Source organism: Macrotis lagotis, chromosome X (genome assembly GCF_037893015.1).
Source record: "Macrotis lagotis isolate mMagLag1 chromosome X, bilby.v1.9.chrom.fasta, whole genome shotgun sequence".
Taxonomy (NCBI): domain Eukaryota; kingdom Metazoa; phylum Chordata; class Mammalia; order Peramelemorphia; family Peramelidae; genus Macrotis; species Macrotis lagotis.
This window is the reverse complement of record NC_133666.1, coordinates 620,996,733-621,023,007: the sequence shown is the minus strand read 5'-3', so window position 1 is coordinate 621,023,007 and position 26,275 is coordinate 620,996,733. Positions and strand designations below refer to the sequence as shown.

At 41.4% G+C, this 26,275-nt stretch overlaps 2 protein-coding genes and 1 long non-coding RNA gene across 6 annotated transcripts in view; 1 reads left to right on the top strand and 2 right to left on the bottom strand.

The window, feature by feature from the left end:
• The window catches only part of HSF1 (heat shock transcription factor 1), an 84,922-nt gene extending 74,248 nt beyond the window's left edge, over nt 1–10,674 (top strand). For 2 of the 4 annotated variants that reach the window (XM_074203080.1, XM_074203082.1), the window contains exon 13: nt 1,123–10,673. In XM_074203080.1, coding sequence (XP_074059181.1) covers nt 1,123–1,151 — 29 coding nt within the window. In that variant the 3' untranslated portion in view covers nt 1,152–10,673. Of the gene's footprint in view, nt 1–1,119 lie in introns of all 4 variants that reach the window. The other 2 variants (XM_074203079.1, XM_074203081.1) reach the window with 2 other exon arrangements.
• DGAT1 (diacylglycerol O-acyltransferase 1) overlaps nt 6,123–26,275 on the bottom strand; it is a 36,284-nt gene continuing 16,131 nt past the window's right edge. The window contains exons 3-17 of the mRNA XM_074202152.1: nt 18,323–18,363; nt 17,941–18,026; nt 17,688–17,740; nt 9,134–9,239; nt 8,801–8,908; nt 8,618–8,692; nt 8,360–8,463; nt 8,237–8,275; nt 8,082–8,123; nt 7,834–7,878; nt 7,600–7,712; nt 7,456–7,521; nt 7,227–7,314; nt 7,044–7,106; nt 6,123–6,870 (exon numbers count right to left, since the gene is read on the bottom strand). Coding sequence (XP_074058253.1) covers nt 6,718–6,870; nt 7,044–7,106; nt 7,227–7,314; nt 7,456–7,521; nt 7,600–7,712; nt 7,834–7,878; nt 8,082–8,123; nt 8,237–8,275; nt 8,360–8,463; nt 8,618–8,692; nt 8,801–8,908; nt 9,134–9,239; nt 17,688–17,740; nt 17,941–18,026; nt 18,323–18,363 — 1,182 coding nt within the window. The 3' untranslated portion in view covers nt 6,123–6,717. The remainder of the gene's footprint in view (nt 6,871–7,043; nt 7,107–7,226; nt 7,315–7,455; nt 7,522–7,599; nt 7,713–7,833; nt 7,879–8,081; nt 8,124–8,236; nt 8,276–8,359; nt 8,464–8,617; nt 8,693–8,800; nt 8,909–9,133; nt 9,240–17,687; nt 17,741–17,940; nt 18,027–18,322; nt 18,364–26,275) is intronic.
• On the bottom strand, nt 22,265–26,274 carry LOC141500141 (uncharacterized). The gene is made up of 2 exons (XR_012471844.1): nt 24,038–26,274; nt 22,265–23,444 (listed from the first exon to the last, which is right to left on the bottom strand). It is a non-coding gene; the product is annotated as an uncharacterized LOC141500141 (long non-coding RNA).

The window sequence follows — 26,275 nt, the reverse complement described above, 5'->3', positions numbered from 1 at the left end:
TCAATTGAGGGATGGCTGAGCCAATTATGATATATTAATATAGCTAGAGGGATAAATTCAGAGAAACCTGGGAGCAGCATATAAACTGATACAAGACAACAGTTTAAACAAAACTATGACTTGTAAAGGAAAACTACTCTAAAACACTTAAGAACTCTGATCAAAGGAAATGAACAATAATTCCAAATCAATGTGACTTCCCACATCTTGGATTAGAGATAAAGAAGGTATAGTTCTGACCTGGCTAATATATCTATCTGCTTGCTTTGACTATACTTATATGTATAGTCAGGGCTTTATACAAGACAGGGCTTTATTTTTAAAGGTAGTGTGGGTAAAGTTATGGGGGAAGAAGAAATAGATATGTCCAAAAAAGAAAAAAAGAAAGGAAGAGTATTAATGAAACATTAAATAAATATACAGAAGAGAGTAGGAGAAAGTTCAAAGACAGAGACAAGGAGAGCAGTATTGGAACTGCTAATTCCAAATAGTTCAATTGATAAAATACAGTTATGTGTTAAATTTGTCATACTTAAAAATACAATCTGTGTATCATGATTCATCATCTCAATGCAATTCTCTTTATGTTTTTGGTATATAGAAATGATCATGTGTACTGATAGCTATCAAGGTCAACAAATAAAAAGAATAAATATGATTCAAGGGATGTAAATAAACAATTCTTAAAATAATTGTAAACTATTACCATTTTTAAAGAATGCTACAAATCAATGGAAATATAAATCAAATTCAGGCTGAGGTTGCACTTAGCACCCATCAAATTTACTAAGATGACAAAAGATATAAGAATAATAAATGGCATGATTGTAGAAAAAGAGACACATTACTGTACTATTGATGGAACTGTGAATCGGCCCTATCATTCTGGAAAGAAATTTGGAATTATCTGGCCGCAGACAATAATTAAATTACCTAGTTGTGTGGCCTGGGGCAAACCACTTAACCCCATTGACTTACAAAAAACTAAAAAAAAAATTGACTATAACATCCATACCCTTTGATCCAGACAACCCACTAGTAGTCATATACCTCTAGGAGGTCAAAGATATGAAAGGTCCAAAATAATTCAAAATAATAATAATGCGCTTTTTTTTTTAGTAGCAAAGACCTGGAAACAAGGTAAATTATAAAGAGAGAAGCATGGGAAGATATATGAACTAATGCAAAGTGAAGTAGCAGAATTGAGAAAATGTATGTACAATAATTACAATGTAAATGGAAACAAAAATTACAAAAATGGAAACTGAAAAACTACAAAATTATAATGACCAAACTTGGCCCCAAAGAAGATAATGCATCTCCTCCCTTTTTTGCAGATGTGCAGGGATATAAAAGTTAGAACATAGCATAAATTGTAAATCTTGATTAAAGAGTTAAGTTTTGCTAAGCTGCACTTTTATGCTCTTTTTTTTATTCCAGGGGATGGCCCTCTGAATAGGGGAGATGATGTAAAAATGAGAGATCAACAATTTAAAAAAAAAAAGAGTGAGGGATACCTTAGCAAAGGAGAGATGAAAAGTGAAAAGAATGGAATGATTACTGTGACAGGCTCCTTGTCAAAGAGAAGGGTCCATCTCTTCCTCAGACTGAAACAAAGGAGGAAAGGAGGAGTAAAGATGTGGATGGGTTCTGGAGGAATGGAGTAGGGCAAACAAAGTCATGTAGTAGAATCAATCAACAAGGATTTCTCAAATACCTACTCTGTAGCAGGCTCAGTGTTTAAAACATTAGGGATGGAAGCATAATTAAACAAACCCTGCTCAAAAGGAGTTTACATCCTAATGGGAAAGACAAACATATGTATAAATATACACAGCATAAACATAGAAAGAATACAAATTTTTTTTTTATATTTTTGTATTAATTACAATGTACTCTGGAGAGAAGGTATTTAATAGCAACCAGGGGGCATCATTAAAGTTTCATGATTGACTTAGAGGTGAGGAGGGAATGCATTTTAGGCTTGGAGGATACCCCAGAGTCAAGGCATTGATCTGTGTGATGCAGTGTTTTATATGAGAAACAGAGAGGTCAGTTTGGCAGAATGAATGTTCAAGAGCAGAAAAAAATGGAGAACAAGGCTGCAAATATAGACTAGGCCTTGCCATGTTGAAGAGGCCTTTAGCAGTAAAACATATTTTGTGCTACAGACAATAGGGACCTGCTGGAATTTATTAAGGGAGCTGCATGAGCATAATAAAAATCAATTTGGCAGGTAGCAGTATGTAGATTTAATATAGGGATATGAGAAGGCTTGTTGGAATAATCTAAATGGGAGTTGCTGAGGGACCTGAACTAAGGAAGTAGCTAATATGAATAGAGAAAAGGGTTAATTGAAAGAGAAGCTAGGTGGTACAGTAGATAGAGTACCAGCCCTGGAGTCAGGAGTACCTGAGTTCAAATCTGACCTCAGACACTTAATAATTACCTAGCTGTGTGGCCTTGGGCAAGCCACTTAACCCCATTGCCTTTCAAAAACCTAAAAAAAAGAAAAGAAAAAAGAAAGAGAAGTTGTAGTTAGAAATGCCAACTGATGGGCTCTGTGAGGTAAAGGGGTACGAAGAGTTGAGAAGAATGCCAGGGTTATGAACTTGGAAGACTGGCAGTATGGTGGTACCTTCTACAGAAAAAAGGGAAACTTGGATGGGGGGAGAAGATAAGAGTTCTGTTTTGGACAGGTTGAAATTGCAATGTCCCTGGGAAACTTGAGTTTGGTGATGCAGGACTGAAATTCAGTGGAAAGTAAATCTGTGAATCATTTGCATAGAAATATTTAAACTTGTGGTTGCTGATGTCACTGCAAGAGAAAAGAGCCCAAATCCAAGCTTTGGGTAACACCCACAATTAGGGTGTAGGAAACCACAGAGAAGGAAGGAACCCAGATCCAGGGGTCGGATTACCCAATGTTATCTCAAGAACATGGGTCAGACCTTGAGCAGCAACGAAACTCTAGTGATAAGACTAGGTGAACCTGTCTGAAATGCTGAATGCCAGCCTTGCTTTGTCATTGAGGACCCTGGCCCAATTCTCCATGAGTCAAGTTTAAGAGTGTTTCCTGGTGAATCACTCAATAAGTATTTATTAAGCTCTAACCAAGTGCCAGACTGTGCTAAGAGCTTGCAATACAAAGGCATAAACAGTCCAAGCCCTAAAATAGCTTCCAATAAATAACAGGAGGGAGACAACTGGCAAATAGGTTAACCAGCAGATCTCTCCAGAACAGATGGTCATTTAGAGGGACAAGCCTCTCAGACTGAAGGGGTGAGGGGGAGAGAAAGAGCAACATCTATCTCAGTGGAATTTGGAAGTAAAAATATGTCCCCTTTAATTTTACCTATATGAAAACTGTAGTGATCACTACGCTGTGTCCAAATTATGTGGCTACAGAAGGGTGAAAATTGTAAAAATCGTTATCTCAAGGTATAGAAGGAGAGACAAGATCATCAGAGCAGTGGGTCATTTTTTGAGATGTTATCTCCAGAAGCTAAAGTAGAGGCAGATGCAAAAAGGACTGGAGATGGAAGGCAGCAGTCTAGAGGGCTGGAGAATCTTGGACAACCAAGGCAGGGAAAGAACCGTATGAAACAAGTGCCACCTGGTGGCTACTTCAGAAAATGCACCCCCTTGACTGGATTTTAGATCTCTTCCTTAAGTGTAAAGGAAGCAGGATCAGTTAGTCAAACCAAGCCTAAAAATATTGCAAATTTTAAGGCCCTACCTAAGTGCAGTTATAATTCTGAGGGCAATCCATCCACTAGACAGCTAGATGGCACAGCCCTGGAATCGGGAGGACCTGACTAAACAAAAAAGCAGGAAGTTTATCCTTAATAACTTTGTACCGCTTTCCCTGCTCCTTCCCCACCCTAATTACTTCCAATTCTTCTCTTGAGTCAAACAGAATAAATCTACGACAAGCCATAGCGTTGGAGAACTGGGAGTACAAGAAACAAGGGAGGTGACAGGGTCTTCTGGTTAGGCCGAGTATGGAGTAAGAAATCCTTGGTGTATGAGTTTCCCCCAGGACTGAACTGAACTGACCAGCACCAGGTCCTTAGCCTCAGCCCAAATTGAGTATAGGCTTGAGATACACCCAAGGATGACAAAAAGGAGCCTGGAGTCAGCACGGTCCAGAACTCTGAGCTTTTCTAGAAAGAACCTTTGTCATCCCTCAGGATGGGATCTCTGCTGTTGAGTAACCTGCTATGCTCCCTGCTCTCTCTAGAGATCCCTAGTCTTAGTCCAAGACTCCAGAAATTGTAGATGGTATCCTAAAGGCTTCAGATTTTTTATCAAACTGCCTGAATGAATTCCTTTCTCTGCAGGTCCTCTAGAGTAAGGCTCAACTCTTAGCTTCCATGCCTTCATTAGGGAAGTTTCTTCCTCTGAAAATACAATTCATCTGTATCATCTTTAGGCAAAATGATGACATTTATCCCTCCTCCTCAAGAATTAAGATTAGGGAACCCTGGGAGCCAGCCAACTCAGAGGACCTCATCCTCTCTTTTCTTCCTCCAACTTCCAGCAGTAATTACACAAAGCCATGGTTCTATATGGGATTTTTTTTATCTGCTATTTTCTAGATGGGGCCAGAATGGAATAGAAAAACTCAGGGAAATAACAATATAGCGGACTCAGGGCTTTGTTATGGAAGAAATTTTCAGATAGATGTAGCAGGTCTGACACTGGCCATCTTGGAAGTTATAGCGAGTGATGTCAGCTCACTGTAAGGGAAAATTCCCTAACAATCAGTGAAATGAGCTACCTTGGAGCTAAATGGAGGTTAAAAGTCAGTGAACTAACATGGGGTATTGTAGTTGGGTATCAAGTGCATCAAAATTCCTCCATGATCCTTTCCAGTTATGAGATTCTGTGATTTGTTTGTCAGAGGAAATGTACGTTGTATTTGGGGATATAATATAGCTATATAATCAAACCTACTAAGTAAGATCTTGAGACAACTCAGAGGACAACCATTCAATTTGGAGGCAGCTTTCTCAATTGAGAATTTTTTTTCTTATGACATTTCCATGCATTCCTTTAGTTATGCCCTCTGAAGCCAAGAGAACAATGAGCTCTTCCTTCTGATTGCCAGAAGAATGCCAGCCCAAAATCAATCTTCACCCTATGTGCACACATTTCCCAAAATGGAGTGCCCGAAATGGAATTCCATAGTCCAAATGTAGTCTATGACAGAGGACACCGGAATCATCGCCTCTCTTGATCCTGACAATATGCTAGTATTAATACAGACTAAAATTGAGTTAGCTCTTTTTGTTATGTTGTATGACCCACTCATATTCTACAGAAAATTCATGCCATGTGTTCTCATAAATCCAAGATCTTTTTCACATGGTCTGTAAACTGGTCCTGATTCTGTCATTTATACAGTTGTTTGAATCCAAATATAGAACTCAACATTTTATCCAAATTTAACTTCAAATTAGATTGACCCCACTGTTCTAGATCTTTTTAGGATTCTGTGATCCAAAGTGTTTGCTCTCCCTCTGTCCCCATCATCTGTAAATCTGATCAGCATGCCATCTAAGCTTCTTTTATCCTAGTCATTAATAAGAGGCAAGGCCACATCACTGCTTAAGTCCAAAGAATTCACTCACTCTCTCTCTCTCTCTTTCCCTCCCCCAACTCTCTCAATGACATCTAGTCATTAATTACTATTCTGAGTCACATCATTCAATCATTTTCAAATCTGATTAACCATATATATTTAGCCATTTCACTATCTTCCATAAAAACAGCACAAGCGACTGTCATGTATATTATGTTTACATCATTTCCCTCATCAGTCAGTAGCTCAGTCAAAAAAAGGAAATGATCTTTTCTTGATTAAGCCAAGTTGGTTCTTCAGTACTCATTGCTTTTTCCCCCACTTAATCTATGCTAGCCTAGAGTAAAGGAAGAGAGAGGAGAGAGCAGAAGTGCCCACACAGTGAAGGTGAAGAAAAAGCTAATCAGACCACATATCCAACCCCCCACCAACCCAATGTCCTGTGCCCCTTCTACTGCACAACCCCCATATCCATTTGCCTTCCAGTTCTGTCCCTCTCCTTTCTGTCTTCAATGAAGATTCAATGAAGCTGGGATCACTTTGGACATTGCTTTAATGAGAGACTTGGTCACATGGGCAGAATCATTAAAAAGTCACTATCAGGACCAGTCCTGGGAAGAGGACCCAATCCCTCTTCCTTGGGCTGGGGACAGAGCCATTTAAGGCCCACACATTCTGCGGTCAGTGGGGAAATGAGGGTTGGGGAAGGAGAGAATCCCCAAGAGGATAATCTCCTCCTACAAAAGGAGAAGGGAACCAGAAGAAATGAAACCCATAGGACTGCTCTATCCCTCCCCCACAAGGACAAATGCCCTAAGGGAAGGAGACAGCAGATATGGTGACAAACCCCACAGGAACAGGACAGCTCTTTTCACCCTTCATGGGGATGAATTAGGCATGGAGGAGAGGGGACGATAACCCCAAAGAGGCAAACCTAAGAGGAACGAGAGAATTCCTGCACTCCCAATCCATAAGTAGACTCAAAGCCCTTAGATGAAGGACAAGTCTTTCATAAAGTGCTATGGAGATAGCTGTATCACAGCTGGAGAAGCAGGGGTCACCCAGGTCTGTCCCTTTAATGTTCTTGGAGCAGAAGCCCTGTTTCCTCAACACAGGGCCATGTCCGGGGCTTAGGGAGTCGGCTGGGCCTCATAGTTGAGCACGTAGTAGTCGTGAACATACATAAGCACAGCCACAGGCTGCCCGATGATCAAAGACAGCCACACTGCTGCATTGCCATAGTTCCCCTGAAGAAATCGGCCCACGAGCCAGGCCAGAGGGAGCTGGAAACACATGGAATGTGTCAATTCTATCAATGATCCCAGGATACAAGAGCTGGGTGCCATAGATCAGGGCATGAACGGAGGGATCAAAGAAGGGGCTGACAGAGAGCCTGAGAGTATGAGGGGGTTTGGCAAGGAGGCCATAGATGATGGAAATTTTCAGGGTATCTCACCTGTGCCATCATGCCAGTGAAGGCCCAAAGCCGGAACATCCTGAGAGGGACACTCACAAGGTACTGGGTGGAAGAGAGGTAAAAGAAATGGTCATTTTGGGTCACTTCTGAGGTTCCTTCCTACAAGGCTAAAGGAGCATGACCCAGAATGTCCCCAGTCCTCTCTCTTCTGGGTAAACTAACCTCATGAAAGAAGGCTGAAGCCAGGAACACACCAGACTTTGCCATCCACCTACTGACTCCCATCTTTAATACCGGCTTGTAAAAGTGTCTGATGAGGAGAAAGACAAGAGTTATGCTCTTGATTTCAGGTTCGGCCCAAAATCAAAACAAATTTGTTTTGCCCATTCCTGTCCTCCCATATATAGAGCCCAGAGAAAACACCTCCCCACAGCCCTGCCCAGCTCCCCACCTGAGGCACCATTTGTGGACAGGAATATTCCAGTTCTGCCAAAAGTAAGTGACTGACTCTGAGTTCCTGAGGAAGCAAAGCACTGTCAGGTGCAACAAGGAGCCCTCCCCACCTTCCTCCCAACTCTGACCACATTCCACTCACCACCAGTCTCTGTAGAATTCTCGGTCACCAAACTGCAAGAGTTCAGCCACAGCATTGAGACAGGAATGGAAGAACCAGTAGAAAAAAATGAGCCAGATAAAGTGGTTGGGGACCTAAGAAGAAAAGGGCTGCAGTGAATGAAGGGCTCTCAGAGGTCAGATGCCATGACCTTCTTGCTCCCCTTTCCATATCCTGCTACCCCCCTAAGGCTTATTGTCTTAACATAACACTTACTGCTAACTTCAAAAGCCGCTCAATGATTCGGGAATAGTCCATATCCTAGGGAATGATAAAGGATCAAAGCTCATCTCTTCAGCACATTTGGGGGCAGGGAGAATAACATCCCTCACACAACTTCCCAAAAAGAAATTCTAGTCCCTCTCTCATCTAATACAAATTCCCATTTCCCCATCCACTAAACTTCACCACTCTCAAAGTGTTCTGTTTTCCCTCCTACACATTACACCCAAAGTGTCCCTCACCTTGAATGGCTTCATGGAGTTCTGAATTGTGGGGACCATCCACTGAAAGAAGGGGAGGGATTTTATAAATATCAGTCTCCAAAAATCCTATTAAAAGTACCCTTCTACCAGCTTGGTTGCCCCACAAACCCCAAACCCTATCTTTCTTCTCATACCTGCTGGATGAGCCCCACCAGTAGCTGAGTGAAGAAGAGCTAAGGCAAAAAGACAGGGAAAAGAGGATGACAACAATTCTGTGCCCCCAGAGCCCTTTATCAAACCAAAGGTCCCTCCCTTACCATCTCAAAGAGTCTGCGTAACAGGAAGCGTTTTCGGATCCGGGGGGACCGAGGAAAGTTGAGCTCATAGCACAGAGTAGGGGCAAACAGGAAATAGTATAGATCTGTAAAGGGGAGGAGAGGAGATGGCACTAATACTAGACACTCACCACCCCCACAGCACAACCCCACCAGCCTGGTTCTGCCCCATCATTCTGCAGAGGCTCCAGGGGTGAGTCCTCCAGTCTCTCCCGCCTCCTCTTAGGCTTCCTAGCTTACCTCCATAGGTCAGATTGGCAGGATAATTCACCCCTTTGGATGCTACATCCCCATTGGCCTTTTTGGTTCCTGAGGCTGAAATTCCAAGGAGGATCATTAGGAGAAATTTAGGGGAGATTTGAGGACCCTGATCCCATATGCCTCAGGAAGGCTGGCAGATAGGGGTTTTCTGGCCCTCCTCACCTGCTCGGCTTTTGGTCCGGTATTGCCTGCACCACAGATTGACCTGGTAGTAGGAGACCATCTTTAGGAAGAGAATAGTGTAGACACCCAGAGCAAACACTGAACCCACTGTTGGAAAAAAGAAGAAACGTGGCAGGGACCAAGTAAAGCTCAGGACAGGTTGTCCCCCAAGAATGTCTGCCAATTTCCATTCTGGAGGTAGGGAAGCCTCCCTGAAGAACTGGAATCCAGGGGCAAAGGTAGATATCTGGATAGGAGACAAAAATCCAGGGCCTAGAGAGTGGAGTGTAGGACCCAGAAAATAAAATAGTGAAGGGTATAAACAGGGAGTACCTGGTGTGATAGATTTGACCATAAAGACCACAGCTGGGGGGAAGCAGAGAATGGTGAACAGGTTGGCCAGGTAGAGAAGCAGCCCTACCCGCTCTGTGATGGTGCCCTGGAAGGAAAAATGGAGAGGAGTCAAACTTGTTCTCTCAAAACTATCTCAAAGTTCCTATTGTTGCCCCTAAACATGATTACTGTCTGAGCTTTGTTCTAAGTTCTCTTTTCCCTAATACATTTTCTTTCTAGGACAACCTCATTTATTCTCTGGGCTTCAGGTATCATGCCCATGCAGATGATCCCTTAAATGCATACCTCTAGATTTCCCTTCTTCTGACCTATAATCCTCCATCTTCAACTGTCTGCTGAATATCCCACTGGCTACCCACCCTTCCCTCTCAAACTTGCTCTTGTCACTAACTTCATTATCTATTTATGGCATCATCATCCTCAAAACCTCCATCATGATTACATGAACTGATACAGAGCAAAGTGAGCAGACCAGAGGAGTAACAGCAAAACTATTAGATGAAAAATTGTTAATGACTTAGCCATTCTCAGCATTATAATGATTCAGGATAATTCTGAAGGACTCATGATGAAAAATGTTATCCACCTCTAAGAGAAGGAACTGAAGTCTGAATGCAGATTGAAGCACACTTTTTCATTTTTTCCTTTTTCGGTATTTTTTTTAATTTTTTTTTAAGGTTTTTGCAAGGCAAATGGGGTTAAGTGGCTTGCCCAAGGCCACACAGCTAGGTAATTATTAAGTGTCTGAGGCCAGATATGAACCCAGGTACTCCAGACTCCAGGGCCGGTGCTTTATCCACTGCACCACCTAGCTGCCCCCATGTGTTTTCTTTCACAAGATGAATAATAAGGAAATATTTAACATGATTACACATGTATAGCCTGTATCAAATTGTTTACCATCTCAGAGAAGGTGGAGAGGAAAAATGGGGAGACAGAATCTGGAACTGAAAAATGTTTAAAAATGAATGTTAAAAATTGTTTTTAACTGGGAAACTGGGAAAAATGTAACTGGGAAAAATTAAAATATCATTTTAAAAAACCCTTTGTTGTGATTTATTTTTCTCCTTAATACTCCTGGTCTTTATTGATGCTTCAATATCAGCAAAGCAGAAGGTCTCTACTGGAATAACCCAGGGATCTTTGCTTAGCTCTGTGTTGTTTAACATTTTTATCAATGACTTGGGAATAATATGGATGACAGTATGGATGAAATGTTTATCAAATTTGCAAATGATAGAGTTGAGAGAAAGAGCTAACAGTGCCTGACAGAGACAAGATCCAAAAGGACTTTGACAGGTTAAAAACAGATTCTTAATCTTTTTTGTGCCCTGGATTCCTTGGGAAGCCTGGTGAAGATTATGTGACCCTTCTCAGAAAATTTTAAATGAATAAAGAAAAATATATAAAATTACAAAGAAAACTAATAATATTGAAAGACAGTTTTTCAAATTATAAACAATAGCAAAACAAATTCCCAAATCCCAGGTTAAAAATTCCCAGGATAGGGGCGGCTAGGTGGCGCAGTGGATAAAGCACCGGCCATGAAGTCAGGAGTACCTGGGTTCAAATCTAGTCTCAGACACTTAATAATTACCTAGCTGTGTGGCCTTGGGCAAGCCACTTAACCCCATTGCCATGCAAAAACCTTAAAAAAAAAAAGAATTCACAGGATAAATCGAGCTTGAATCTAGGTAGAATTCAGTTAAGTATAAAAAAGCAGCTCCCTAAATATAAGATGGATTATTCTTAAAAAGATGTGAGGATCTGGTAGATTTCAAGCACAATATGAATTAATAGTGCAATGTGTCAACCATAAAAGTTAAGGCACTATTGGGCTGGGCACAAGGCTTGTAAGGTGATAGTCCCCCCACCCACAACCCCATACTCTGCCTTGTCAGACTTTACCTGAAGAATGAGGTGCAGTTCTCAGCACAACAGTTTAAGAAGAGCATTGATAAACTAAGAGGGCAACCAGGAGATTTAAGGGAGTTGAGTCTCCTGAAGGTCAGGGGAAGGACCTGGGGAGACAGGAGGGCTAGCTGTCTGCAAGTGCTTGAAGACAGCAGTCTGGAGGAAGAATTAGGTTTGTTTTGCTTGACCTCAAGAGGACTGACCTAGGAATAATGGGTAGACATTGCAGAGTGGCAAATTTGGGTTTGATGTGAGAAAAAATTCCTAACTATTACAGCTAATCAAAATTAGAATTGACTGCTTCAAGAGGTGTTGGATTTCTCCCTTGCTTGACAGTCTTCAAGAGGAAAATGGATAACTTCTTGTCAGGTATGTTAGAGCAAGAATTTATTTAGAGAGGGGCTAGAATTAGTGGCCACTAAGATCCCTTCTAACTCTCAAATTCTGTATTTCTGTTCTCTGAAAATTCAGACAATATAGCTCTCTTGATCTAGGGTCAGAGTTCTAGTGTAAACCTAAAACCTCTCCCCTGTACTGCTGAAACAAGCTCCTAACTGCTCTACCTACCTCTAGTCTTTTCTCCCTTCAATTCATCCTACACCATCAGCCAGGGTCATCTTGCTAATGTGTTGACTCTAATTGTTTCTCCCTTGCTTTAAGAAAAATCTTCAATGGCCCGTTACCTACAGAATAAATTTTAAACTCTTTAACTGGAGAATATCAAGACACTATAAACTGCTTTTCCTACAGTCTTGTCAAACTGAGATCCTCATAGAATTACAGAACTAAAAGGAATCTCAGAACCAACATTATCCCAACCTATATCCCAATGCATGAATCCTTTTTATGATATCTAGTCTTAATTGACCAATTGCTGCTACCTTTTGTTGTTTAGTCGTTTTTTCAATGACTTCCAACTCTCTGTGATCTCTCTTTTTTTTTTTAGGTTTTTGCAAGGCAAATGGGGTTAAGTGGCTTGCCCAAGGCCACACAGCTAGGTAATTATTAAGTGTCTGAGACCATATTTGAACCCAGGTGCTCCTGACTCCAGGGCCGGTGCTTTATCCACTACGCCACCTAGCCGCCCCTCTGTGATCCCTTTTTGGGATTTTCTTGGCAAAGTGGTTTGCTAATTCTTTTTTAAGCTCATTTTACAGGTGAAAAAAACTGAGGCAAACAGGGTTAAGTGACAAGCCCAGGGTCACAGAGCTAGTATCTGAGGTCAGATTTGAACTCAGGGAGATAAGTCTTTTCAAATCCAGTCCCAGCTCTCTCTATATATTGCACCACCTAGCTGCCTTTTGCTGCAAATTGGAATTCTTTTATTCTTCCCAGAATGACAATCACAATTCCTCCTCACAAAAGTTGTTCCAAGCCTTTACCAAGATAAGATCCAAATGGTTACAGAACATAGATATAAAAAAACAATACTATAAGCAAATTAGAAGATCAAGGACTAGTCTACCTGTCAGATCTATGGAAAGGGGAACAGTTTATGACTAAGGAAGAGTTGGAGAACATCACCAAAAACCAATTAGATGATTTTGATTACATTAAATTAAAAAGCTTTTGCATAGATAAAACCAATGTAACCAAGATCAAAAGAAATGTAATAAATTGGGAAACAATCTTTACAACTAATGATTCTGACAAAGGACTCATTTCTAAAATATACAGAGAACTGAGTCATATTTTTAAAACAAAAAGTCATTCCCCAATTGACAAATGGTCAAAGGATATGCAAAGGCAATTTACAGATGAGGAGATCAAAGTAATCCATAGCCATATGAAAAAATGCTCTAAATCATTAATTATTAGAGAAATGCAAATTAAAGCTTCGCTGAGGTACCACCTCACACCTCTCAGATTGGCCAATATGACCAGGAAGGATAATGATCATTGTTGGAAGGGATGTGGGAAGTCTGGGACACTATTTCACTGTTGGTGGAGCTGTGAACTCATCCAACCCTTCTGGAGAGCTATTTGGAACTATGCCCAAAGGGCAACAAAAATGTGCATACCCTTTGACCCAGCAATACCACTACTGGGTCTATACCCTGAAGAGATGAGGAAAAAGGGTAAAAACATTACTTGTACAAAAATATTTATAGCAGCCCTGTTTGTGGTGGCAAAGAATTGGAAATCCAGTAAATGTCCTTCAATTGGGGAATGGCTTAACAAACTATGGTATATGTATGTCATGGAACACTATTTTTCTATTAGTAATCAGGAGGGACGGGATTTCAGGGAAGCCTGGAGGGATTTGCATGAACTGATGCTGAGTGAGATGAGCAGAACCAGAAAAACACTGTACACCCTAACAGCAACATGGGAGTGATGTTCAACCTTGAAGGACTCGCTCATTCCATCAGTGCAACAATCGGGAACAATTTTGGGCTGTCTGCAAAGGAGAGTGCCATCTGTATCCAGATAAGAAGCTGTGGAGTTTGAACAAAGTGCAAGGACTATTCCCTTTAATTTAGGAAAAAAACAGATATCTTCTTGTCTGATCTTGTTACCTCTTAGACTTCTCTTCTCTTTAGGGATATGATTTCTCTCTCATCACACCCAATTTGGATCAAGGTACAACATGGAAACAAAGTAGAGTGCTTTCTGTGGAGGGGTGGGGGGGAGGAAAGCAAGATTGGGGGAAAATTGTAAAACCCCTCTGCTTTTGTCTTTGTGCTTATCTGCTTCTATATCTTTAGGGAGCTTGTCCCAAGAATCATTCCCTTTCTCTTTTTACTATCTCCCTATTGCCTACAAACATACCTTATTTTAAAAAAAAAAGACTTTCTGCTATGACCCTGCAGTCCTCTCAAGATAATATTCTATACTTAACTCCTTTTCCCTGCCAAAATCTAGGAAAATTGCATACTCTTGCCAACCATTTTCTCTGTTTTTCAATACCTTGCAATCTTTCTTTAATTCTACCACTCCACAGAAACAGCTTTCACAAAAGGTAATCCATAATTTCATGTGGACTTAGATGGACTTTTCTCAGTCCTCATTTTCCTTGATCCTTCTGGAAGTCTATTTGAGAGTCTATTTCCTGGATATTATCTATTACTTTGACTTCTCTCTCTGTCTCTCTCTCTCTCTTGGTTCTCCTATCAGTAAGCTTTCTCATTCACCTTGGTAAATCATTTAGTATGAATATTCTTCAGGGTTCTACTTTGAAATCTTTCTCTTACTTCTCACTACACTATTCCTTGATGAGTTCATCAGCTCCCATGTACGCAACTATCTCTATTAGAATCTAATATATCTAACCCTGATGTCTCCCAAAAGTCCAATCCCATATATCCAAACATGTAGTAAACATTTCCACCTTGATATAGAATTCAACAATTACAAAATAACATTTCTTTCCTTCACAATCCTTTCTTCCCTTTCCAATTTTCTGTAGAAACTACAAGGTACCAACCTTCTCCCAATCACACAAGCTTCTAATTTCAGTCTCTCTTAATTTTCCTTTTCCCTCACAGATTCCATATACTGTTAGTTGCCAAGCCTATCTTGAAAGTATCCAGCCCTCACAACCCCTACCCGATACATAGTCCCCAATTCAGGCTTTCACTTCTCTTCACAGAATTTTATCACCTACAGTTAAAAAGGTTCTTTAATTGGTCTTTTATATATATTATAACTTTCATACAGCAATCAAAATCTTTCTAATGCACCAATTTACTTCCTTGCCCAAAAACCTCTAAATATCCTCCATTGCCATGAGGATAAAATACAACTCCTCAGGCAGGCATTTATGGTGACTACTATAATCTGCCCCCACCATTAAGGCTCTAACTTACTTTTCTAGCCTTATTTCATATTAATCTCTTTCAGGCACACAATGTTCCAGCCCAACCTAATTACTAGCTATTCCCCAAACTTGGCATTCTATCTCCTGCCAAGAAGCAACTGTTAGTACAGGGAAAAGAGTACTGGATCTGAAGTCAAGAAGATCTGAGTTCAAACCTAGTTGTCTGATCTTGGATAAGACACTTATTTGCCTCAGCTTCCTCAACTGAGGGAGTGACAATAGCATCTGCTTCTAAGTGCATCTGTGAGGATCAAATGAGATATTTGTCAAAAACACTTTAGATGGTAGCTGGCACATAGGAGGGGCTGTATAAATGCTTATTCCCTCCCCTCTCCCCACAAATTATTCCTGTCTTTGGGTGAAACCCCTTCCTCAATCCTCTCAGTCAGGCACTTCTGCTCCTCAATTTAGGTGCCAGTTCTTTGATAATACCCATGCCAAGTGCTCCCTACCGCCTTCCCTCCTAAAATTACCTTGTATTATGCTTCTTTGCATATGCTATTAGGATTCTCACCCCCCCCACTACAATATGTACTGTCTAAGGGAAGATGGTTTCATTTTTGTATTTGTACTCTCCAGAACACCTTCATATGTCTGTGTTTATATATACACATATATATTTTTTAATTTTTTGCAAGGCAATAGTGTTAAGTGACTTGCCCGAGGTCATACAGCTAGGATGTAATGTTCATAACAAGTGTCTGAGGCCAGATTTGAACTCAGGTCCTCCTGACTACAGGACTAGTGCTGTAGCCACTGTGCACATGGCTACCTCTATGCCTACATATATAATAGACACTAAATGACTGTGGAACTGAAGATCCCCTTGACAAATGAGCCTCTTCCTTCCACTTACGATTTCTAGTGAAAGAAACATTATTTCCTGAGGCTGCATATTCTATCACTAAACATTTCTAATTTTTCCTTAAACTGATGCAAAATTCAGTTCCCTTTTATAGAAAAAGTGGGACACTAAGACACTGTTGGTAGAACTGTGAACTGAGCCAATCTTTCTGGAAAACAATCTAGAATAGTGCAGAAAGTTATAGAATTGTGTATGGCCTCTGGCTCAGCACTACCACTATTAGGATTGTTTCTCAAGGGAACAAAATTAACTTCTACATTCTAAAATATTTATAGCAGCTCTCTTTGTGGTGGCAAAAAAACTGGAAATTGAGGGGATGCCCCTCAGCTGGGGAATGGCTAAAAAAATTGTGATGTATGAATATGATGGAATGCTCTAAGAAATGATGAGCAGGCTCATTTTAGAAAACATGGAAAAGTGAATGAAGAGTGAAATGAGAACCAAGAAAACACAGTATACAGTAATAGCAATATTCTTCAGAGAATAACTATGAAGGACTAATTTTTCAAGTTCCATACAAAGGACCTATGAAGGAATATGCTATTAACCTTCAGAGGGAAAAAGTGATAAGGTTTGCATATTATGATTTTTAAATACACACATACATATATTTACACCTGTACATGTATTTGTTTATCTGTGTCAAATGGTAGTCTTCTCTAGGGTGGAGTGGGAAAGGAGGGAGGAAGACAGTTCATAACTTATAATGTAACAAAAAAAAAATTTAATTCAAAACTAAAATTTGGGTCCCTGTAATTTCTATCTATTTCTCCTAGTTCTGTCCTAGTGTCATGTAGAACAAAATTTAAACTGGCACTGTCATAGCTCTTCAAAATTTATCAGTGATTGGGCCCCCACAATCCTTCTTCCTATTCCTCCAAAAAGTTCTGTAGTTTGCTACCACCATGCTCATGTTCACAGTGTCACCTGTGCCTGGATTAATGCCTTCCTGTTTCATCTCTGCCTGATAAAATCCTATACAGTCCCAAAGCCCTGCTAAGGTACTATGGTCCCCATATATTCTCATTAATTTACTCCCCCTCCCCTCAGAATTCAGGAAAATAATCAGTCCTTTTTTGTGATTCTACAGAAGCTTTACTTAAAAGTTATCCTGCCCTACCTATGAGCCATTAGATTTGGAGCAGTTTTTATAGTACAAGCTTTCCTAATAGACAAATTTGTAGAGGGAAGGCAGCATACATTTGGGGAAAGACAAGAGCAGAGGTATCTCTAGTGTATGAAAACATTAAGACAGAGTTGATGAGTATTTGAGATAGAATGAAAACCAAGGAACAAATGAAAGAAAGGATATATTGAAGAAAGAAATGGTTTGAGGGTGGCAGTGTCCCCATTGCCAATGTCAATAATTTTGGATATTCCAGAATACCATCCAAACTGGCACCTTCTTGCTAAAAAGAAGGAAATAGGAGAAAAATAAGATCTGTACCAAAAGAAGTGGGCAAACTGGATAGAAAGCTATATGGAGAATGTGAAGGGATTATTCACAGTCTTATTTGGAAAGGGGATGAACAGGCCCAAACAGTATGCAAGCAAAGGTCCATATCCTCTGATACCTTTAATATCAACAGGGCTTTCCACTTGATTAGCAAGCAGTAACAGCTCAGAGAATGCCAGGGACAGGGTAGTTTGATAAATGACTAAAATAATCATCCAGGATTATATAATGGGGGGGGACCCAAAGATGGAGGTTCCTGGTCTGGTTAAATAAGCAGAAAAAGGTAGATGAAAGGGTCTGAGCAGAAAGGAGATAAGAATCCAATGACAGGTGTCCTCTGATTGAAGGTAAGGACCTTTGAAAAGGAAAGACATAACAGAAAGAAATATGGATGCTTGGGGAAGAAAACAGAAAACCCCACCCCATCTCCAGACACAACAGAATGGCATATGTGTATGCAATAAGAAAAGAGACTCACCATAGCTAGACGCTTCTCCACTTGGAAGGCAGCTAATGCAAACCCATTGGCTACTGAAAAGAGAAATGAAATAGCCATAGTAATTACAGAAACTCCAACATGAAGGCCCCCTGAAAGGGAGGGAATGACCCTATTAGGATGTTTACTCCAACCTTTTCTAGAGGCTTGGCCTGGGCTCCCTGAAGTGACTTCAGGGTCTTATACAAAGATTGCCCTTCCTCCCCATTCCACATATCACCCAATTCAAGCTCACCTATAATGAGGCACAGAGAGGGCCAGCTGTAGGGATCCTTCAGGAACAATGACACCACCTGGATTGGGTCCACCAGAATGCCGTACCTGAGGGTAGGAACCTAGGGCATTGGGGGCTGGGGCACAGGTCTCTAGACTTTACTGTCAAGAAGCTGAAAGCTGAGCTACTATAAAACCTTGTTGCCACAAGGGGGCAATGGCATTCCAGGCTCATGTATCCAGCAAGTCTTCCAGGCTAAGAGGTTTGGGTTAAGGTCCCCCCCCCCCCCCCACAGAGAAGTAGGAAGGGAGGAGGAATGAGGGGAGAGGGAATAAGAGATGGGATGACCCTTTACCATTCTCCAGTTAGGGATATAGGGAAGGTCACAATGAAAAACACTCACTTGATGATGTTTTCCAAAAATAATCTAGCATTGCTCAAGATCTGTAAGAAAAGAGGAAAGGGGGTGAAAAGACACATATCTCCTTAACCCAGGGCATTGCAGAGCCCTGCCAGGCTCACTTTTCTCCTCCAGTCACCCACTTCAGCCCAGGGGAGAAACTCAGAACTCTCAGAGAAGCCAGGCTTGTAGAGGCAGCTAGCTGGTCCTGGAGACAGGAAAATAGGAGTTCAAATGCAGACACTAGCCATGGGCCCTTGGACAATCACTTAACCTCTGGGGATACTCCAGGGTTGTAGAGGGCTTAGCACAGTGCTTGGGGCACAGTAGAATATTATAAATGACAACTGTAATTATTATCTAGTCTGAGGTTCCAATCCATAGACTGAAACTAGCTCAGATGCTGAGGCCATCCTGTCCCTCTTCTCCCCACAAACCCCAAGCAGGTAAATGCTATTTTCCCCATCAAATATAGAGACTGATGTGCATAAAATCTTCTGAGAGGAAAGAGGCATAAACGGTGACCCCCGTAACCCCAGCCTTAGGGTCTCAGGGAGGCTGCCTGCTGCCAATCAGGAACAATGGTCTGGAAATCAGTAGGGAGCTTCAGGAAAGACCTAGACTGATCTCTCCCTGTAGGATTTCCCAACATCATTTGCAACTGTTTCTCCTGCCTCCTGTAATCCTGATTTGGATTCTGTCCCTCTCCCAAACCCAGGGAAAAGAGAAAGCACTGCCTCAATTGTCCCAACTCTGCTAATTCCTCAGGCCTGGCCAGAGGTATATCTTGACCTTTGTAAGCATTGGGCTTTGCTATTTCTTGCTTTGCCCAGAGTTTTGGCAAAGGGTGTAAGTGACTTGACATCTGGATTGGTAATCTAAAGTGGGATGGGTTCCTGCCAGCCAGGTGACCCTGCTATTGTGACCCATGCTTGCCAAGTCTCTTTGGTCAAGTAGCTGGGCCGTGCCAAATGGTCATCTGAGTCGTTCCAGTCAGTGCTCTCTGGCCCATTTTGAGGCTCACTGGGGAACCCTAGAGAACTATGGATTAATTTGGAACTCCAGGTTTGTTGAAAGATAAGGGAACTGAAAGGGGTGATCAGACCATAGGTATCCAAAAAAAAAAATCACTGGTGAAATGGAATTTTAAGATTTAGAGATTGCTGCAGGGTGATGGAGAAGGTTTGAAAATGAACAAGAGGGGCGGCTAGGTGGCGCAGTGGATAAAGCACTGGCCCTGGAGTCAAGAGTACCTGGGTTCAAATCTGGTCTCAAACACTTAATAATTACCTAGCTGTGTGGCCTTGGGCAAGCCACTTAACTCCATTTGCCTTGCAAAAACCAAAAAAAAAAAAAAAAAAAAAAAGTGAACAAGAAAAAAGAGGTAGAGGGAAGGAGGGAGAAGAAAGAGGAAAAGACAAGGAGTGAACAAATGGCAGAGAAGTTAGTTTGAAGCTGAAAGCAAATATGACAGTTAATAATAGGGTTCAGTGAGGGGAAACCTTATTTGGCTGCACAGTGAAGTAGAGGACACTTGAGGTCACAGGCCTTTCTTACTTCTAAACCCAAGATGCCTCTGCTGCCTTCCTTCCTTTCTTTCTTCCAAAAACCAGTTCAACTATCTCCTTCCTTCCAAGTGTTACTTCTACCACATCCCTCCACTCCAGCTCAGATGACTTTCACTGCTGGAATTAAATAAAAGAACCTTCAGCAGATACCCAACAAGCTTCTGAGGCACCTTGTGTAGAAGAGAGAACTGAGGACTTGGAGTCTCAGAAGACCTGGGCTCCTGACTCTGTTCCTCATTGCCTTGAGTAACTTTGTACAAGCTGCTTCCCCTGAGCCTCCAATGCCTCTTCCCAGATTGGACTAGAGGATCTCTAAGGTCCCTTCCAGGTATAAATCTTTGGTTACCTCTTTCAAGGCTCGCTGTGAACTACTCCACTACAGTACTTAGCATGCACTGTTCCACCTCAGATCTCTACCACCCTGTTTTCCCTATAACCTGTGCTTGCTAGGCCTCTTCAAACCACTTCAGCTCCCAGGGCACTCTTCTTCCTCTGTGCTCTTAGCCCTCAGAGTTGGCTTTTACACCACTTGGCTTTAATCATGTACTGTCTTGTATTATTCTCATTTTCCCAGTTGTACTCCTAAAGGCAAGGGTCTGGGGCAAAGTTGGGCCCACAATAAACTCCTAATAAACATTTAGAGGCTGACTAACTGATTTTCTATTGTTTTCAGTTTTTTGGATTTTGCAAGGCAATGGGGTTAAGTGACTTGCTCAAGGTCACATAGCTAGGTAATTAAGTATCTGAGGTCAAATTTGAATTCAGGTCCTCCTGACCCCAGGACTGATGGTCCATCCACTGTGCCACCTCTCTGCCCCCAGGACTAATTGATTTTCCTATGATTCTTGCCTCCCCAGCTTCAATGACTAACATTGTGCTAGGTCTCAGTGAATGCCAAAGACCCTTAGGGAAAGAAGGGTTGTAGTTTAGGTCTGTTCCCTCTCCTAAAACAGGACTCAGCCAGGCTAATCCTTCTCTCTTCCTAACAATCCCTGAAAGAAATGGTCCCTAAACACACAAGAGGCAGATCTCAAAGGCTACAGCACCAATTCTTCCTTTGCAAGTGACTGTTTTCTTGACAATCTTTTATCTTTCTTCAAAGTGGAATTTGAATACCACCTCTTTCCTTATAACCATTTTTGCTTTCTCCAATTCCACCCTGCCTACCCCCAATCAAACCCCTGTTCTCTTTCTTTCCTCAAATGTTCCTGAGGCACTGCTAGATCTTTTCATCCCTTCTTTAATCTGTGTACATGTGCCACATTTCCCTTAGAAAAGAACTTAATTTCCTAGAGAACAAAGACTTTTGTTTTTGAGCTTTTACCCTCAGCACTTTATAGCATACCTGAACTCAGAAGTTTCATAAAGGTTTGCTGAATTGACAGGGCTAGGCCAGCTAACAAGATGCCCACTGTCTGACAATGCCAGGAGCAAAAGAAAGCCCTTAGAGCGTCAAGCCCTCTAGACCTCTAGAGGCAGGAGGCACATGGCTGTGCTCCCAGAGATGGCTGCAGGCAGGCCACTGTGATGAAGAGGGAAAACAGCTGGCTGACAGTTGCCTGACAGACTAGCCAAATCTAGAAGTCAGACATGCCTGCCCATTTGTAAGGGAGAAATGCTGTGCTCTATTTAGCTGCCCAACTTCTGGATGGGCTCTTTCACCTATCTCTGGAGATCTAGGCTTGACCACTAAAAAAAACTGTCAGAAAACAGTCACTTCTACCCTTTCAGGCAGTCAAGTGAGTCCTTTCCTTAAGCAGTAAGAACAGAGTTCACACTCAGACACCTACTTGACCTTTCCTACCAAGATCTGTTCTCCTAAAGTACCTATCTGGCAAGTTCTAAAGTGATAGGCTTCAGAAACTTCATAAAAAGGAGTAATGGTAGGGGCGGCTAGGTGGCGTAGTGGATAGAGCACTGGCCCTGGAGTCAGGAGTACCTGAGTTCAAATCCAGTCTCAGACACTTAATAATTACCTAGCCGTGTGGCCTTGGGCAAGCCACTTAACCCTGTTTGCCTTGCAAAAACCTAAAAAAAAAAAAAAAAAAAAAAAAAAAAAGGAGTAATGGTACAGTTTTGAAAAGTCAAACTCAAATACCTCTTTCTATGAAGTTTTTCCTAATCTCCTTGCCTAAATTCAATTCAAAGAACATTTTATTAAATAACTATAAAACCCACTGAGAATGATATTATATAATGCAATAAGAAATACTGAGAAATTCAGAGTAAGAAAAGACCTAGATTGAATCCTGCCTTAGACATTAACTGTGTGACTGTAGGATAAATTACTTTATTTGTCTGAGCCTCAGTTTCTCCATCTGCAAAACCTTTAGTCCCTAAAAGGATCAAATTGGATGTTATACATTTTCTCTCTCTCTCTCTCTCTCTCTCTCTCTCTCTCTCTCTCTCTCTCTCTCTCTCTCTGAGTACTATATAAATTTTAGCTCTTATCAACAAAATAAGTGCTGATCTCAAGTAGTTTACAAGCATTAGATTAAACATCATTAGAAGTACTCTCTTTCTGCATGGGCCCAAACCACAGCACTTTGGACTACTTTCTTGCCTTTGCTTATCACATTTTATGGAATTCTATTTGTCTTTTCTCTATAGTAAAAATTAAACTTTTTAAGACAAGGAAGCAAAGCAAACTCTAATGCTCAAAGGAATGTTTAGTAACTGCTTAATTGGCCTTTTTATGTTAAGTCACCTTAGTAGTATGACTATTTTGAACAACTGTCTTGTGCATTTCTCTATTCCTATTCTCTTTTATTATCTTCATGCAAATAACTTCCAAATCTATATACTGAGCTCTTAATTTTGTTCTTGAACTTTAGACCCTCATCAATAGTCCACTGGATATCTCCACTGAACAACTTTAGAGGAATTTCAAATTTTGGGCTATAAGAACTAGAAAAGACCTTAAGAATTATGAGATAATCAATCCAAAGGTCCTTTTACTTGCGTTTCCTGCAAGGGTCCATACCTAATCAAGTATTTTATCAATGTATAGTACAATGACCATCATTTAGAGGTCCCTGAAATTTTACATTAAAATGAGGAATACTTAAGTAAAAGGTCGGGAGGCACTGATCCAATCCAATGTGCTTTTTTGACAGATAGGGAAACAGTGGTAGAAAACTAAAAATGATTTGCCCAAGGTTAGGCTTGAACTATTCCACCCCAATACCTTTCTGGGTCCTGAGCCATGTGCCTGAGGCACAGCCACTAGCCAGCTGCTAAAGTTGTTTGCACAACTGGGTGAAGTTCAGTTTCTACCTAAGATGAGGCCACTTGTTTTGGAGTCTGCTTCAGGCAGGGCTATGGTTCAAGCATAAAGAATCTTTCTTTCCCTAATTCAAGCCCCTCTGGAGCCTCCCATTAACTTATTCTAATTTTTAGTTTTCCTATAGGGGCTAAGATAAATATACCTGCTCTGAGCCAAAGAAAACCCACAGGTTTCCTCCCCAGGTTTCAGCTCTCCATTTTCCTCAATGACTTTTGGATGGATCAGTGCTCAAGGTCCCCCAAGAGACATATTCCAGAATTTCATCTTACACCTGTATAAAATCAAGCACCATAGGCACAAAAGGAAAGGCCCTTGAATCAAAAAAGGATCAACACTAGGTTACTGTCAGTAATGTGGAATAAAGAAAATAAAAAGTCAAATAATATCCAGGATACTTCCCCCTCTGGGGTGTCACTCCACTTCCCCACACCAATTACAGATGGGAAGGATCCTGGATTGTCCTTTCACACCTCAGCATACTTGATAAATTTGGGAGACCTTTAACCTTTCAATATGCCCAAAATGTACTTGGAAAAAATCAGAGCACCTCAAAAAACTAAGCACAATGGAGAGGACCATGGTCCCTTCTTTTGCTCTGTGCCAGAGTAGGAAAAGTCAGCTTCCAATTCATCAATAGGAAAAAAAAAATGAGTTTCTCTAATTGAGACCTTGGATCTGGGAAGAGAAGTTGCTGACATTCAAAGCTGATAAATCTGCAAGGGTTGATGAAGGCATAGATTAACCTAAACTGAAGGACTCTATGCCCTAAGAGTACTTCACCCTGATAATGTGCCCCACCCATCCCTCCCATCCAGGGCTTGCCCAAGGAATAGCCCAGACCTCAGGAACAGCATGACCTCTAACCTGCAAAGCAGTAATTCATTAACTGGTCTGTTCTGTCCCCATCTCCTCATAGGACTTCAGAGCATGAGTCACCTATAATCAAACATTTAATAAAAGTTTGTTTTTTTTTTTTAAATGACAACTAGGACTAAGATAGCCAGATCCCAGTTCACTGGCTGCAAACACCTTCCTGCTAAAATGCCCCAAAGCTGGGGAGAGATCCCCACTGTCCCAAAAGGATGGGGAAGCAAAGGGCTGGCTGTCCTGTATACTTACTACCTGAGCAGTCAAATCAATCCTAGTGCTAAGGACCAAGGGGAGGTATTAAAGAGAAATTTACAATTCAGGTGAGATAGTTCTTAGAGGCCAGACTGCTTTATCCTAACCCAGCCTTGTATACTATTTCCTCTACCCAATGCCACACAGAATAAGGCAAAAAGGTTCAGACCAGAAGTCCCAGACTCCTTTGGAGAAAGTAGGTGGAGCCATTAACTCTTGCCAGGATACTCAGAGAATCTTGGCCTAATCTTCTCTCAACCCAAGCTCAGCCACAGTCTTAAATTCCCTGAGCAGCTACCACTCACCAACTGTGTAAAAAAGTTTAGAGTAGAAGCTGTCATCAAACCTAGGAGAGGTCATGTGTAGATCTGATCTCATCCCTTATGTGTTGTTTCATCCATTTCTAACTGACAGGCCTTGGAAATATCATAAGCGCTAACTTCTGAGTTAACCAAGATTGCACTAAACGTTAGAGCAAAACAAAGGTATTAAGAGAGGCTTCTTCCTCATTTATCTCAGGCGAAGAGAAGGGGAAAGCTGGGACCATCTTTACTGGGCCAGGAGAGAGTTCTAGGTTGGGCTCCTGCCAACAGGGACAGTGTTTCTGGGGCTGAGGCAAGCTATTTATAGGTATGCATGTAATCAGTTAGCTCTCCTATCCAGCTTCTCACAAAACCATCCCCTAACTCACAGCTTCCCCTACACAAACAGAAAAGGTGTCTCATCAAGAACTCAGCCCTGAAATTGAGATGCTACCTATCACAGGCACTTTCCAATGAACAGAACTGTGGATGTGCAGAAGTGTATATTCAGAATTGCAGGTCCCAGTAGAAATGAAATAACATCAACCAACATAAGAAAGCCTTCCCTGTCCTGTCTCAGTCAAGAGGTCCTTCTAGCCTCTCTCTCTCTTCCAACAAAGCATAGATTAACTTCTCCGATTGTTTTGGTGAACCTGAGCACTTCTACAGACAGTTTAGGTCACAGCTGACATTATCTTCTTGGTTTGTCTATCCTATATTCTATTGTATTTTACTTACACTCCATCTGGAATTCCTTGAGGATGCAGGCTATTTCTTCATCCCTCTTTCCCCCATCAAGTAGAAAGTACTGAAAGTAGACTGGAGCTCAGCATCACTATCTTCATCCCATTTTCCTAATGACTACATGACCCTGAATCTGGCCTAAACAGGTATAGGACCCAGACCTCTACCTGCTGACTTCAAAGTCTATCTGGGTAGCCACCAGAGCTCAGATAAGTTCACCCACATATGAGGGATAGGAGAACAGAGCAAAGAACACCAAACCCTTGGATTACCAACAGTTTTCCTACCTTAACTGCTCCAAACCCTGGAGAAACCTGGTCTCTCTGACTCCTACAATGCTTTTAAGAAAGTAGTCTGAGCTCTGAGAACATCAATAATATATGGGTCCAACCTCAATTAGGCCTAGGAAGCAAATTGGAAGCATTATACTAAGAGAAAAGACTATTCTGTACAGCTCACAGATAGCCCAGATGCCAAATATTTCTGGTTAACCTCAGTTCACTAGGCTAAAAAATGGTTCTGAAGGAACCATTAGTTCCTGATTGCATAATGATGGTCAGTGTAGTCAGGTATATAACGTGAACAAAGAGTTGCAGAAGCAGCTAGCAAAAGCTAGAAAAGCCTCCTTGAGTGAGGATTTCACAGTGCTAGGTCTAAGTTACACACCTGATAGGAGAGAGACAGACCATTACAAAGAACCTCCTTCCCTACTCCTCCATCCTCTTTGAGGATGGCTGGTATTTGGTACTAAAGGGTATTTAGTACCACAGGAAACATTAGAATTCATGCTCTTTCCCTCCCTAAGAGTCAAGAAGCAAGTGTGGACTACACAACTGGAAGGCAGGGCAAGTCACTGAGGATCTCAAGAATTTATTCAACCAATGCTATCATGTGATTTGACAGGGAAAAATCAGAGCCTAGAAATCCAAGGGCC